This window comes from Hippocampus bargibanti, linkage group LG09 (assembly GCF_051943395.1).
Source record: "Hippocampus bargibanti isolate YZ-2025 linkage group LG09, ASM5194339v1, whole genome shotgun sequence".
NCBI lineage: Eukaryota > Metazoa > Chordata > Actinopteri > Syngnathiformes > Syngnathidae > Hippocampus > Hippocampus bargibanti.
Genome location: NC_142742.1, coordinates 10,623,870 through 10,640,103, shown reverse-complemented (window position 1 = coordinate 10,640,103; position 16,234 = coordinate 10,623,870). Strand labels below are relative to the sequence as shown.

At 40.1% G+C, this 16,234-nt stretch overlaps 1 protein-coding gene across 2 annotated transcripts; it reads right to left on the bottom strand.

Moving 5' to 3' along the window:
* Window positions 1–82: 82 nt before the first annotated feature.
* Window positions 83–14,482, bottom strand: nek9 (NIMA related kinase 9). Of its 2 annotated transcripts, none has more exons than XM_089004761.1 (23): window positions 14,065–14,482; window positions 13,568–13,745; window positions 13,441–13,496; window positions 13,297–13,367; window positions 13,116–13,221; window positions 11,223–11,354; window positions 11,032–11,142; window positions 10,871–10,935; window positions 8,786–8,836; window positions 8,514–8,706; window positions 7,222–7,366; window positions 6,935–7,135; window positions 6,768–6,814; window positions 5,139–5,300; window positions 4,228–4,336; window positions 3,983–4,144; window positions 3,725–3,892; window positions 3,581–3,640; window positions 3,301–3,488; window positions 3,020–3,175; window positions 1,806–1,910; window positions 1,681–1,734; window positions 83–1,442 (listed from the first exon to the last, which is right to left on the bottom strand). In XM_089004761.1, exons 1-23 carry the CDS (start codon window positions 14,248–14,250, stop codon window positions 1,275–1,277), a joined length of 2,874 nt encoding a protein of 957 aa, XP_088860887.1. In that variant the 5' UTR covers window positions 14,251–14,482; the 3' UTR covers window positions 83–1,274. The 2 variants fall into 2 exon arrangements, with proteins under 2 accessions (XP_088860887.1, XP_088860888.1); XM_089004762.1 differs by having other exon boundaries at window positions 84–1,442; window positions 3,587–3,640.
* Between the last annotated feature and the right edge of the window lie 1,752 nt (window positions 14,483–16,234).

Genomic DNA, 16,234 nt, shown 5'->3' with positions numbered 1-16,234 from the left:
TGCAATTGAAACACACGGTAGACTACACGCGAGTATTTAGTTTAGTTGGATTTATTTCTTTATACTCTATGACATCTGGTCTATAGGCGTTCACGCGACATTTTAAAGCTGTCAAATGAAATATTTCATAAAACACGAATTACACCTGTTGAAAATTTAATAATGCTTTATGCGAAGACAACGCATCTTACTTTGGACAGTTTTATTGACCAACTGTTGCAATTACAGATATATAATGTACAATATCTCGTGAGTGCATATACAACATAGAACTGACTAAAGGAAAAATAAACGGTTGTAAATGGCAAAAAAAGAACAATCCAATTTTAAAACGATTCAAGTGTTTGTGCCAAAATAATGTCATCCCATGAGATGGACAAAAAAGGGCAATAAGAGAAAAGGTCTACAGCTACCTTGTCAGTAGTTTCACCGAATGATATAAAAAACATGCACATTTTAAAATCATATACTACATACTACATACTTACATATGAGATTAAGCTTAAAATAGCCCACATTTCTGAGCAATTCTTTTTAAAACATACAATAAAACTTATGATGGAAGTCTCCACGTAAACAGATGACAGTCTGACACATAACTTTCGTGAACTTGAAAGTGGTGACTTTCAGACTTCATTCAGAGGGGATACAACTCTTCTAACTGTTTAGCATGTAGCATGTTTGCTATTGGCAACCAATTGACAGAACTCAAGAGTGGAGTCCTCTGCCAAGGTCCTGTTTCACTTCTTTCTCGGCCCACACATCCCACTTCCACAAAGTAATGTGGTATTTGGTTGAGTTTTTTTTGCCTAATTGTAAACAAATACTCAATTTGACTCAAGGCCCTACATTTCCATTGGATGTTAAAAGTTTTTGTCTAGCCTGTTAAATAATATCCAACATGCAAGCACAAAAGACCCAAGGTGACATCACAGGAAGTAAACAATAATCACCAGTAAAACAAGGACTTAATCTTCACATTGTGGATGGAATAACACTTAAGCTTGTCTGAAGCCTCATGTTGAACTCAGCCAACATTTCAGTCTGTGGGAAGCCTGCGCACATTTGCACGAAAACAATTCTGCATATGCAATAATATAAAGAGGAAACTTGGTGCTCTGTTAAATACTGCATGTAACAACACAAGACACTTGTAAGGTGTGTGAGGCAGCCGTGTCTACTGCAAGTGGGCTTGGTATTCTCACTTCAACTAGCAACCAAATAATTCATTGAATCACTTCTCCCATTCAGAAGGGCATCAAACAAGCAGTGCCTCACAAACTGGACCCTGCAGTTCTGAATCCAGACGCTCGTCCTCCACCTCCATCCTCAAGTCCGGGACCGTCGCAGTGGTTGCCGTTATTATCACACCTGGTTTCCAGCAGCGACAACCGGTTGAATGCTGCCAATAATCTCTCGTTGTCCTTTTGCTGGTCACTGACCTACAACCGTATTGAAAAGTAATCACCAATCTGATCATGTCTATGGCGGTCACATCAGATACTTCCTGACATTCTGGCACCCCAACACAGTAAATCTGCACATTTTAGAGTGGCTTTTTATGGTCATCAGCCAAAGAGATGCGTTATCTAATAAATCTATTGCACCGTGTGAGAGAAAAAGATAGCGACATCAGATAACGACTGCTTCTTTTGCTCAGAGAAAAGTATTTTGTCTCACCTGCTTCTCCAGCATCTGGATCCTCAGCTCTTGCTGAGTGACCATCTCTCGCAGCTGCGAAAGAAATTTGTTATACCAATAAGGCGACCATGTTGACACACTGTGTCATGGGGCCGGGGCATTACCTGTGCCACCTCGCTACTTGCTCCGCAGCACGTGATCGAGTCCGTTTTGCTGTAGATGCCTACCTCCTCCAAGCCGTTAAGTTTGTCATCACTCGTTCGAGTTGTCTGTGTGATGATGACAAAGCTAGTTCACCATGACATTACGACAACTCCAAATGCCGAATGGAATTTTATGAGGCAAATTAATAAATTAATAGAGGGAACTCATTGACTGGTTTGTATCCTTTGAGAAAATGGTGCATGCTATTTTTTTCTCTCACTATAATGTCAAACTTGGAAAAAAAAACTATAAAGCAGTGAAAACAGACAAATCAAATACTATATTTGATGTCATGTATATGACTGATTCCTAAACATACACATACCATGTTTTTCCAAACACCATAAACACATTAAGTCATTCACTGCCAGATATGTGCAAAACTGTGACCACTCCAGTTCCAGGGTTTTTGTCATTGCCGCTTGAATTCCAGGAACCACACAATATTGAGTTTTAGGACTACATAAACATTCAATACAGTGTTAGAAACCTTAGGCTCTCTTCTTTTCATCAAAAAAAAAAAAAAAAAAAGAATTAATTCCTAAATTACATCGGTCTGGAGTTATATGAGCTTGAAATGAGGGTGGTTGTCCAAAATACAATGCAATACATACATATTGGTTCGTATAGCGTTTTACCAACAGCTGAAGCTGGAACAAAGCGCTAACATGGAAAAGAGGAAAATGCTGCTCCCTTGTGGAAAGAAAAAAACATTGCCAGAGGCAATGACCAGCGCTTTATCGGCACTCAAGGATGAAAAAAACAAAACCGAACAAATTTGGGAATGGCAGTGAATGAGTTAAAAAAAGACGCCTGCTGTAAATTCAAATGATAGCAATATGGTCTTAAATATTCTATATTAGGTATGTGTCAACAGTGGCCAGTGAAGTTATTTAAGGGTTAACCTTATTTAAATCAAAACGAGGAAAGAGTTAGACCAAGCCAACTAAACGTAGACACTGTTGGGTAAGTGCTTTACTTATGTAATAATGTGTACTTCCGTGTTGTCACAGTTCAAAGCCACTCTGTGCATTGTTGCCTTGAAGGAATTTCAACATCTTCTTTTCCTTCCACCTTACCCTTCTAGGGGTTGCCACAGTAAATCAAAGTCCTACATCTTCAGAGGTTTGATTTTCAACATATATAGAGTAAAAGACATAGACAATGACATTACCGAAAGGTCATGTTCACTGCTGACAGCTGCTGCAACAGCTTTCAGATCCTTCAGCTCATCATACGGTAGAGTGGTGCTCTCTGAGAAAGATGGGAGCTGGTCAGGAGGAAGGTCTGACTCTTCAGGCATTGGAATAAATTCAGCATCCTCAAGCTCCTGTAGTAGGCCCAATAAAGACAAGATATTTTGGTCTCAGAAGCATATATACCGTGTGTGAGTTTGGGAGAAACGGGAAAGGAGACGTCACAAAATTAGAAGCGACTTTCAGATTGTAAATAAACCTTTCTCAGCCAGAGAGGACACGAACTGTCTCCAGTCTGATTTGCCATTGACATCATTGGCGTTTCCAAGTTGCAAGCATCAACATCAACCTCCACTGTACCCCCGAGGGCCCCGTCCCGACACCCGGTCTCCGAACCCGGCTCCAATTCCAAATCCACAGTGGCTATGGAACTATCCTGTACAATCCCTACAATTGACACCAAAAACAGAGATGATACATATTTGCTCCCTCAGAGAGTTAAAGAGCGCTAAAGGTTCATAAAATAAAAATAAAATTACCACTACCAATCGACAATCCACTGCTGTTCGAGCGAATGGTCTTGGAGTTGAGCATTTTTTCTGCATAGACACAACAAGGAACTATCAGACAGGCAGCGACTATAGCCATCCCATCATTGAAGACCATGAAATGAAATGACTCACCCATGATGATAATGGTATGCCAGCCACGACAAGAAAGGTCTGGCACATGGTGAAGCGAGCCAAAGATGGGCCTTGGCATGGCAGGACAAACCTCTGAACCAAATCCTTTGTCAGCAGGCATTCCAAGTCGACCATTTCCTGCATTTCCCCATGCAAAAATCTGATTGTCTGGAAGAAACAAAACAGGAAGTGTTCACGCACTTCATGTCAGTCACAGGAAAATGGGAGTGTGTATGGACATATTCTATCTGCTCTTACCCTCCGTTGCTGCGATCGTGTAGCCGTCCCCGCAAGAAACTTTGGTGATAATCTTGCCCCCAAATGGTCCAACCAGGACTTGCACACCTTGGTGTTTCTTGAAGTCTTTGACACCGAGTTGGCCATACTTGTTACATCCGAACGTAAGGAGGCGACCGCGTTCTGTGAAATTGATTTAGAGATGAGGATTCAACACTCGAGTTACACTTTTTAGATACAAATGTTATTTTTTCCCCTTGCCGTACCATCGATGGCAGCTGTATGGTTCCTCCCTGGAGCTATAGTCTGGATCTTGAAGCGTGACAGCTGTTTTGCTAAAGTCAGTGTTGTAATGTATGGAATGCCCTGGTAACCCTGACATGTGACAGTAAAACAAATACATTAAAAATACTAGTACACTCACCACATCTAACCTCATCATGATATTATTGTTCTGCGGGAGTAGAAAACAAATATATCTCAATAATCAGCATCATTTATTGACATAATTTTTAACTCATTCACTGCCGGATGTGCAAACATGTGTCCAGTCCAGTGCCAGAGTTTTTGTCATTGTCATTCGAATTCCAGGAGCCACAGAATATTGAGTTTTAGGACTACATAAACATTCAATGCAGCGTAAGAAACCTTAGACTCTATTCTTTCATCACAAAAAAATAGTGAATTCATAATTATACGGGTCTGGAGTTATATGAGCTTGAAATGAGGGTCGCTGTCAAAAATACAATGCAATACATACATAATGGTTTATATTGCGCTTGAACAACAGCTGAAGCTGGAAAGAAACGCTAACATTAGAAAAAGGGAAATGCTACCCCCTTGTAGAAGAGAAAAAAAATTGCCAGAGGTCATGCCAGCGCTATATCGGCACCCAAGCAGGAAAAAACCCAAAGCCCGAACTAATGCGGGAATGGCGCTCAATGTCATATTTTCAATTCCCGAATATATTCATGAATGGCATTGAATGAGTTAAGAATGGTCAAGGAAGAGCCCTGACCTAAATCTACGGTAATTGAAAATTAGCGGGTGACTTAAAGGCACAAGATATTCCTTCAGGTTATGACAGATTTGTATTCCATTTTTGATTGGACTGCAAATGTAAATAAAAAAGATTGATCATAATTTTAGATCACTTCTCTGGTCTGCGATTAATTACCTCTCCAGTGTGGTTTTTGAGACCAGAGAATTCCTGGTTCAGACCTAGCTTGTTGAATTCATTGTTTCCACATGCTAGGACTTTGCCAGTGTCTGTTAAAAAGAAGGTTCCATCACTGCCACATGACACAGACGAGATGGTGGCACCTTTTGGAAGTTCCACCTGAGGAGAAGAAAAACATGACATTTGTGTAAGCAGGGATGCATCTGGGAAATTAAAAAAGGGGGCCAGTTGACCCCTTGTGTCTGAAAAGGGGGCCAAATTCTAAAACTGATGGGGCCCGAATAAACTAGATTGCCAAAGTATACTAAACTGATTGAAATAAACCAAAATACATTCATTGGAGGTGGCCCGGTATTCGAGTGGTTAGCACGCAGGCTTCACAGTGCAGAGGTCGCTGGTTCGCGCCCGGTCCGCGCCCGGTCCGGCCTCCCTGTGTGGAGTTTGCATGTTCTCCTTGGGGCAGCGTGGGTTTTCTCCGGGTCCTCCGGTTTCCTCCCACACTGCCTGGCAGGCAAATTGAACACTAAATTGTCCCTAGGTGTGAGTGTGAGAGTGACTGTTGGACGTCTTTGTGTGCCCTGCGATTGGCTGGCAACCAATTCAGGGTGTCTCCCGCCTCGTGCCCGAAGACAGCGACCCTAGTGAGGAATAAGCGGTACGGAAAATGGATGGATGGATGGACATTCATTGGAGCATATTTGTAAATTGCAAATGAAAAAACAATATTTGACGAAAACCGATTTTTCAAATACATATCAACAATTTTAATTCAAGTCAAATAATTGATTCATACATGAAACAAACACATTTTCAATTTGCTTTAGTTACTACACAATCACTCCTGTGCTATTTTGATTTTCTACGGTATTAAAATAAAGAAAAAGAAAACAGACTTAGCACAATATTTGTTACTGGTATCTACTGAAACAAATGTCTTTGATTTGAAGATATCCAATGTGCTGCAACAGCTCTGAAATCACTCCCATTACCCATTAAATTCGAATCATTAACAGCAATTTGCTGCAACAAATTGTTATTAACCTCCGCAGACGTATTCGAAAGTTTCTTAAAAAAACGAGAATGTGTTTGTTTGCTGCCTGATTTTAATGTCAGTTTTACTCCTGTTCTCATGCTGCATATGGCAAACACCCACCATGTTTGATGTAAATACTGCAATGCATCATTGGGTAAATGAATATTCGATTATATCTTTCGGCAGTTTCCGGCAGATCACGGAGAACGCCGAAAAATCCTCTACCGCTACTTTGGAATGCAGCAAAACAAATGCAAGGTGGTTATGGCTAGATAAGGCAGTAAGGCAAGATGGGCGACAACGAAAGTTAAAACCTCTAATGGAAAAACAACACTATTTCATATCTGTTGAACTAAATTTGTTTCTTTAGCTATTTTAAACAGAAGTATGTCATATGTGGCACGGATAATGTAGCAATACGTGCTAATCATAAAAGACTTGCGCCGGTGCTGGCGCAGTGAAGTTATAAAGTTTCACCAGTGGCTGTCAAAATGCGTAAATGGCGCAAGGGCGTGGCCCAGATTCATACCTGTGTAAGTGGTCATAAGAATGACTACAGTGAGGCATATATTCATGTCAGGCATAATTCTTACCTGCATTGGAGAAGAAAAATCATCCTCACATTCCAAGCCCAGACGCCCTACAAATGGAATAAAGACAAAGTGTATCAAAGAGGTTTCTGTCTCCATCTATTGGTTGATATACTAATGACAAAAACACATTTTTGGGCAGAAATGTAATGGGATCACCAAAGCCATACCATATTCTCCACAACCCCAGGAAAAGACGTCTCCACTGTGGGTGAGCACCACCACGTGATTGTCTCCACAAGAAACCTGACGGACCGGCCGTTCTTCAAAAAACTCCAGAAGGACCGGCTCCAAGATCTGCATACCCATGACACCCTCTACACCGATGCAGCCGTAATAGTCTGAGCCAAACGTGTACATTTGGTCCTCATCTGCAAAACACAAAACGGGTAGATATAAGCAAGGCTGTCCATTTTTTTCGTCCTTTGTGAATATGGTGAGGAGGGGAGGCGCTCACCAGTGATGCAGACAGTGAAGTCAGTACCACACTCCACCTGTCGGATGGCCTTCCCCTGGAGTTTCTCAACCCTTTTGGGCTGCCGATAAGAAGCTTGATCTCCATGCCCCAGTTGGCCCACCATCTTGGCTCCGCCTTGAAAATCCTGAGGAAGACATTTTTTTATCAGTACTGCACACCGAGTACATCTGCGGCACAGTTAAACTGCAGTTGATCTACGCAGCCCCATTATATAGTGGATTTTTTTGGGGGAGGGTGTGATTGTTTTTTAATATATTTTTTTCCATGTGGAAGAAGTAGAAAAGGTCCCCAACTAAACTCCATCAATGATTTTTTTGTCTTGTTTTTGTATTTTCTTTTGTCACTTTGTGTTGTTGTGCGTCGTGTGGAACAGATATGGTTTGTTTTTCAGCATTTTTGGCCACGACATTCAACAAAGAGGAGACTGTGCTGAGCGGTTGCGCCTTTTCGCCAGCACAAATATGCCGGCACTGTTTTTGATTGGGAGGAATGTCGGCTTAGAATTGAAGTGGATTTACGTGGGACCGAAGATGTGAGACAATCTCTTTTCATCAATGGATGCTATAGCTTCTTGTTTGCTTTCAACATTCAGATTGTAGTAGACATGCACATTCCACCATGACGTCCCTGATCTACTGGTGAAAAGGATGCTTTGACCTCTCCTCTTATCTAAAACTGCTTCATGCAACAAAGAGGGTGCAGAAAGTGCTTAAGATTGTGTCTTTGTGTTGTCATATTGTTTGTTATTTATTAATTTTTTTCTTTTGACTTCAAGATGGCGCCACGAGTTTTGCTTTGTTTGAATGCCGCTGTGCCGATGACCATTTTGCATTTGGGAGCCTTTTACTGAATATCTTCATCTTTATTAAGTTCATAGAGTTGCTTGTTCTATAGCCACAAGGTGACACAAGCCAGTGTCTTATTGTGCCCAAGCCCGGATAAATACAGAGGGTTGTGTCAGGAAGGGCATCCGACGTAAAGGCTTGGCCAAAACAAACATGCAAATCCAACCTCTGAAGACAGAGGACAATGATTCGCTGTGGTAACCCCTTGTAGGGAAAAACCGAAAGGAAAAGAAGAAGACTTCAAGATGGCGCCACAATAGTGGCTGCCTTTCCAGCAGCTCTTGTATTTTCTTTTTATACTTATTTCTTTCATTTCCTCTTCCTTTCATAACGTTGCTGCTGTGAAATGTAAATGTCTTCACTGCGAGACTAATAAATGTGAATCCAATCCAATAAACACGGGATCACTGCATTCTTAAAACTTACGGCCCAAGTGTAGAGTTCTTTTTCCACCGTCACCACTGCAAAGTGACTCTCTCCAGCGCACACATGTTGGGCACTGCTGCCTCCTTTAAAAGTGTCCAGTTTCTGGGGCGTGAATTTGCCTCCGCCCCAGAAATACACTTCCCTTGAGCGTGTGGTCACCACAGCAACAGGGGTCTCAGTCGCTGTACTGAGCCTATAGATAGAAAACAATCAATTAGACACTATTTGGTAAGATGATCGTAAGGTGATAACAGAAGAAAACATCAGCTTACTTTGTTTTCTTCATTGCTGAATTCAGCAGGGCAACTCGCTCTTCAAGCTCCCTGCCAGAGAGGAAATTTGTCAGATGCTTATTGTGGAGCTAAAGTGTCTGCTTTGGATGATTTTTTTTCCCAGTCGCATCCTCAGTGTTGAGTCATAAAAACTGACATTAACTGAGGCGAGTGAGGCTATGAGTTCTTGATACACTATTCTGGCGTTTTCTCTGAGGGTCATTTTGTTGTTTTGTGTCTTTAGGTTTGTGACCCTTGGCAGACTAGAAGATGTTCAGAATTTTCTTTCAAATGTTCCTGAATTTTTTTGGATTGTGGTTTTTCTTGCTGCTTTTTGAGATATTTTGGCTAACTTGATTTTGTCACGCATATCGACAAAGAGGTTCTATTTAGGTCAGGGGTCTCAAACTCAATTTACCCGGGGGCCGCTGGAGGCAGAGTCTGGGTGAGGCTGGGCCGCATCGGTTTTTCCACAAGAAAATCATAGATAAAACATTCTCAAAATCTTTATTTTTAACACACAAAAAATGAATTAAATGAATACATGGAAAAATGAATACAAAAATAAATGAACCAGTAATAAATAAATAAAATAATTTAATGATCATAAGGCAGTTACAGACGACTGAAAAAAACACAGGAAAACTAATTATTAATAAAGTTACAAATGTCTGTATTCAGTTCTTCAACCTTTAACTTTCTTAACATAAAGAAAATATTGAACATTAACTGTCCTAATCATGGCTTCTCTTGCCTACTTGTTCATCTCCACACACAAGTTTCATTCATATCAATCATGCGGGCCGCACTAACATTAATCATTCATATCAAGGCGGGCCGCAAAATATTCTTTCAGGGGCCGCATTTGGCCCGCGGGCCGCGAGTTTGAGACCCCTGATTTAGGTGAATTATTTTTTAAACATGTCTGAAGGTAATCGCGTATGGCTGTGGTAATTGAAAATGAACTGAGAAATGTGATTAGGCAATGCAAATTAATAATTTAACAAAGGAGGCATGTCCTTTTTCCACACTGGGTAAATTTACAGTAATCAATTGCTACTTTGCAGTTCAGTTATCGCGGCCCTTAATGCATTGCGGATTTTTTTTCTAACCTTAAAAAAAAGTCCGCAAATAGCAGTGAAAGTCACTACAGTACTATACTGTAAAACCACAGGGAGTCACAGAGAGCAGCGTACAGCATTCATTAGATTCGCTGTTGTTATTTTTTAATTTGTTCATCCAATTTGAGGCATTACTGTGCTGTAAATGGTAATGAGTCGATGATTAATGGAACCAAAATTTTCATCACTTTGCTTACTGTACATTTATTGTCTTGACTTTGTTTACATTCATGTGATGCCGCGCCGTCAACTCGGGTTTTCCTTTTTTCATGTTTTCGTGCTGACTCGGGCCAAAGCTGATTGGCTGAGAGACGACACGTCTGGATGGCATTCAAACTACCTGAATGCTTATCCCTCCTCCTGTTCTCGCATTGCGTTAGTTCAGGTTACGTACTGTACGTATTCTCACATTTTCATTCCTACTTAATACTTAATATAAATGAGGGAAGGTGAAAGTCATGCGGCTGCTGCACACCATTACAACGTCAATGAATCTACGGTGCGTTACATCAAGAAAGACGAGTCGTGTACGTGTAAATATTATACTGTATTTATTGTAAGTTGATAGTGGACTGTTTACTTTATTGCATTAGAGTTTTGTACTGTACTGCAGACATTTACTGTGCTTCTTTATGCATGTCCTGTATTGTGTTCCACGAAATTTGGCCTTATACATATCTTTTGTACTCATACACATGTAAGTTCACGAATACATGTAGGGTTCGCTAAATCGCGGTTTTTTGTCTGTCGCGGGTGGTCGCGATAACCTTTTACTGTATTTTTCATGGAAAAAAAAATAATCATGGTTTAAAAACTGAATTTTGTGATGGTTTGCGTTATTTTATATATTTCCACTTGATTAATCTTAAAAAGGGCAAACTATTTTAATAAGTAAGAATTTGAAAAGAGAGCAATTATTTTTTAGGCACTGTATCTTTTGATATAAAATATCACTTTCACTTACTGTCGGCAACAGGAGAGGACTGGCTGATCTAGAATCTCCTCGGCTGTTGGTCTCTTTGCAGGATCCTGCCACAGAAAAAGACCACACAATATAATTTGTACATTCAACAAAAGACGCAGAATTTTTGCACACCCAATACGCATTTTCAGCAAACCACTCACTTGATTGAGACATTCATAGACCAGCTTGATCAATCCAGCTCCATAAACATCACGGTTCACGTCCATGGTCCAGTTACCTTGGACTATTTTCACACACAAGTTCAGAGCATTCTGCAATGGCACAAACTGCATCTTGTCAAAAACTATATCCTTTTATCTTGTTCAAATATTTAAATAAATGTGGATCCTACCGTCGCATCAAATGTCCGTGTCAGAGTTAAGATTTCAAAAAGGACGCAGCCCATGGCCCAGATATCAGATTTGAAGTTGTACTTTGCTCCCTGGCATAATTCAGGTGACATATAATATGGAGTTCCCACACACTGTACATAAAAAAATAAACATATTAGAATTACACAAAGCATCAAAGCCCTAAACCTCATATCGGGGAACAGCAGAGTTAGCACAGCCCATCATGATGAAATCTCTGCTGACATGCCTGTTCGTGTGGGTGGTTGTGGTTTGACTGGAGAATGTAAACCTGACCATTTCCTGCTGAGAGATCAGCATAATTAATTAAATGGAGAAAAAAGAGGCATCACCTAAACATGTCAAGTCCGTAATTACAAAAGTTAGCTTAGTGACCACAATAAATGTAAACATTCATACTCAGTATATGTTATATACTGGACTCCTAGAATCAATTGCAAACATTTATGCTTTCCTCTTCAGAAGAACAAGAACAAGAAAACATCTTCTCCGAATCTGAAGCCATTGTTTTGATTCTCGAGCAAGGCACGACGTCTTGGCGTGACGTCACGAACAGAGGGGTGGGACCTTCTGAAACTGACCATTTCCGGATTCATTTTGAAGTCATTTTTATTGGTGTTTTTCATTTAACTAAAAATATCAGCCTGCCTGATTTGGGTATTTTAGATGCTATAAAACGTTTTTCTGATGTCAGTGGGAAACAAAAACAAAAAATGGTGCCGGTTGTCCTTTAAACGTAGTATGTACAAACCTCATAGCACAGTAAAAACACTACAACCCAATTTATTAACTGTCTTTCAAATGTGAAAAATATCCCTGATCAGTTAATAAATTTGTCTCAAGGAATATGCAAGATATGGCATTTACAGACTATTTCGCAGATACTTGGAGGAGGAAATGGAAATAGATTAAAATAACATATGCACTGTGATTTATCAAGATTGCGTCTGTTTTTAAGTTTCCATCGAAGGGGCAAAGAAATCAACATTTATTGAAAAATGGAATCACTTTCAACATTCAAAACATATTATTACACAACGAAATATTCAAGCTCAATAATACCTACTTGTGTTAAATTCCGCCAAATCATAGATGGTTTGTCCTGACCGCGCGCTCAACAAACTCCTCACTCACGCGCAAACAATACACGTGTACCGTCGCCGAGCACACAAACATAGACTACCTGCAGTTGAAATTTGCATACTCGGCTCGGCAGCCAATCAGAAGCCTGCTTCTGTCTTCCGGACTTTCGCAGGCGTTACAAAGTCGTGCAATTGCATGTCATTTTCCAAAATAGATGCACAGAACCTCAAACTAGAAGAAAGATTCAAAAGAAGCTAACAACATATGTGACGCTACAAAACGTAACAACAAAACCGTGACTGTAAAGTGTACGTGAGACTTATGAAAGGGGCTTAGTATAATTTGGGCAAGTTCGGCGGGCCGGATTGAAAAGCCTAACGGGCCGTATGGGACGTTGACTTTAGTTTCTTTCTTCTGTGACCCAGGTGACTCACTTAAATTGACCAATCATCATTAATCTTGTTACGTACCACATGGAAATATTTTTCGTGCTCCAGGTTAAGTACTTGTGGAAGGAATTGCTAAACCACAAAAAAATATAGTGGAAAATACACAACATGCAAAATAAAAAGTGGAACAAAGCCTAGTGAGCTGGTACAATATCCTACAAGACACAGCAAATCACTGCTTTTATAAAATCTGACTATCCAACTGAGTTAGTTAGTTCCTTGCACAAATATGACACAGTGCAGTGGCAATAAACGACTATAGTCTAAATGAAGTTCCACACTTAAATTGAACATGTTACCTCAAACAACTCTAACTTCAGTGTGATACAAACGAACACGTACCGTTTCTGCCATTGAAAACTCTGAACCGAGTTTCTTTGCAAGACCATAGTCCCCAAGCTTGATGAGGTCAGTCTTAGTCAGGAAAATGTTGAGAGTTTTGATATCCCTGTGGGGAAACAAGTGTGATGATGAACCTGAAACAATTTGGATGGATGGGTCCGCAGTCACATGAGCATCTAACCTATGTAAAATTCCAGCCTTGTGAATGTGGGCCACAGCTGACACAATTTGGTACAGGTACCAAATAACCACCTGCAGAACATAGAGGGGTTCTGATAAAGTTCATGTGTGGGTGAGGATATTATTTGATTTAACATGTGCCTACCTCCTCATTAAAAAGTTTCCCCTTCTGTTGGATGATTTTGTCATAAAGATTCCCACCTGTGGAAATAAATGTTTATGAGTCTCCAGACTCATTCAGTGTCAATCAAATCTGCAGTTACGCCTCTTACCATTGCAATATTCCAGTTCAATGAGCAGGGTGTTTTTATCCATGAAATGATTAAAGTAGGCAATGATGTTGTTGTGCTCAAGGATGGACAGGATGTTAATTTCATTCATGACATCTTTCCGCTCACGTTCAGATAGTGAGTTCAGGTCCACTTCCTTCCAAACAACCAGGGAGTTGTCCTGGGAAATAAAGGGAGAGTTTTTAACGGCAAAAAAGTTGTCTCCATGAGCAATTTTCATATTGTACGACATCTTTTTATACAAGTTGTTGACCGTTACAGACATGTGAATTCTATATAAGGACAATAATTACGTTCCTGTTCTAAGTTACATTAAAAAAAAGAACTATAGGCGTTCCTCCGAAAACTAGGGATCTAAAAAACACCACCGTGTCTTTAAAAAAATGTGATTGATGTTGCCTGGCAACTTGGTGACAATGTGTCTTTTCTCCAGTGAACAGTTCCTCAGTCAGACAAGTGGACTGACTGGATGATCTCACCTCGGTTCTTCTGTACAGCGTCGCTTCACCGAACGCCCCCCTCCCGAGGATTCGGATGGGAATGTAATGCAACTTCTCTTCTTCGCCATTAAATGTGGCCGACGAGGAGCGCTCGCTCAGCACAGATCCTCCGACCAAATCGGAATTGAGCGAGTCGAAATGTCTCTCATACTCGGCCAGTGACATTTCTGTAGCACTGATGGAAAAGCAACAGAAATAGGCCTACTCGAAAACTCGAAGACTCCTTTCCCTTCCTAAAATCGTCACTATTCAGACATGTCACGCACACCGACAGTTAAAAGGAATCTCAGTGTCGCGAGTACAATCGGGAAGCTTATACATTAGTAAAATGCACAACAGTTGAGAAAAACAACCGAGAGTGAAAAAAAGCGTTAAAGTTGTAGAAGTGTCAAGTATCACATGGACGATTGTAAGTCCGACCAAGTTAATGCTAACTTTCATAATAAATATCTTTCGTTCAACTTTCGTGTTATACATTTTATTTTGAAAATCAGAGAAATGCATTTCCTGTATAGGCGGGAACCTCGTTGCTCTCGTAGCTGACAGCATCGCTACATTGAAATAGCGATAATGTTTTTAACACCACACTAAAAGAAAGCAACGTGTCCCAATGTCACGCTTCTCTAAAACAGTTTGACACGCCAATTCCACACGTCAAAGAGAGGAATGTATCACATTACTTTGAACGCCGGAAATTAAAATTGAGCGCATCCGTTAACAGAGGCGAAAAAGTAAGTCACTGAATCTGGAAGCATAGATACAGTACTGTACTTGCGTAAAAATAGTCCAGTTATAGTTGTAGGAAATATTTTGTTAGTCGTGCTTCTGTTTATTTAGTTAGAATGGCATTGCTCTGGATGAGTGAGGATTTTATTTAATTAACCCCCGACTGAAGAGTGATGCACGGACACACGAGTGCAGTGGTTCTTAACTGTGTTCGATCGAACCCTGGGGTTTTTTTTTTGAGCCGGTCTCAGAGGTTTGGTGTATCCTCCGCGAACCGAGTGAGGATAAAAATGATCAAATTTAGTAATTTCTAGAAGGCAATTCATAATTCCAGATCTTGCCTTCATGTCTGGAGTTTGCATGTTCTCCCCGTGCTTGTGTGGGTTTTCTTTGGGTCCTCTGGTTTCCTCCCACATTGCAAAAACATACATGACAGGCTGATCGAATACTCCAAATTGTCCCTCGGTGTGAGGTTAATTTGTTGTTCCTTTCTGTGTGCCCTGCGATTGACTGGCAACTGGTTTACGATGTCCCATGCCTATTGCCCAAATACAACAGTGATAGCTCCAGTACCCCCTGTAATGAATAAATGATAAAATAATCTACTAAGCACTTTTACTTCTGGTAATTTATCCTGGCGTTTGCATTTTGGTGTGGAGATGTTATGCAAGATGCACAAGTCTTAAAATATTGTGTATGCTATATTTGCTGAGTTGCTATTTTTTGAATTACACAATCAAACAAAAAATACTCGCATAATCAAATATTTCTCTCAATATATGCAGCAAAATTCCCACTTTATGGCAAACATCTTCATTTTAACAATGTCATTATTTTCCCTTGCGGAAAAAATATACCTAATTGGATTATCATCTTTTAATTGTAATTTGTCATATTTTATTTTATTTTATTTTATTTTATTTTATTTTATTTTATTTTTTTATTTTATTGACGAAGGCGGAAGTATACGCCGAAACATGTCAGGTATTTGAACACCTACAATACACTGTCTGTAAGAAAAGAATCTGTTTTAAATTAGATATCAAGTAGACAGGATGAACTTAATACAACTGTAATTTGTCATGATTTACAAGGTGGTGGTGGTGGTGGTGAACCCCAAAAAAACAGGCAAGAAGGAGGATCGTATTAAAGTTGGCAAGAACAAAATCTCACACAAAGTCATAATAACAAAAAGGTCCAAAGTAGCAAACAAAACCATGAGTAAAACATGACGAAACAAATCTGACAGGGTGAAAGAAACAATGACCCGACACGGAAGAACATTCAAGTAAGATTCAAAGATCTGAGGTGTTGTGGTTTTGCAACGCATGCATTGAATTTTTAACTCCAGTCTTTGAACTTTTTGCTGAAAGGTAATTCAATAAACATCATCATCAAAAGTCTCAGGAAAGATTAATTTTGC

What these genes read in the sequence shown, in the direction of transcription:
- nek9 (XM_089004761.1), bottom strand. Translation starts at nt 14,250, where the DNA reads ATGTCACTGGCCGAGTATGAGAGACATTTCGACTCGCTCAATTCCGAT. An exon ending in CCATACAGCTGCCATCGATG is followed by an intron (nt 4,145 to 4,227) that starts GTACGGCAAGGG and finishes TCAATTTCACAG; the next exon opens with AACGCGGTCGCCTCCTTACG. An exon ending in GCATACCATTATCATCATGG is followed by an intron (nt 3,641 to 3,724) that starts GTGAGTCATTTC and finishes GTGTCTATGCAG; the next exon opens with AAAAAATGCTCAACTCCAAG.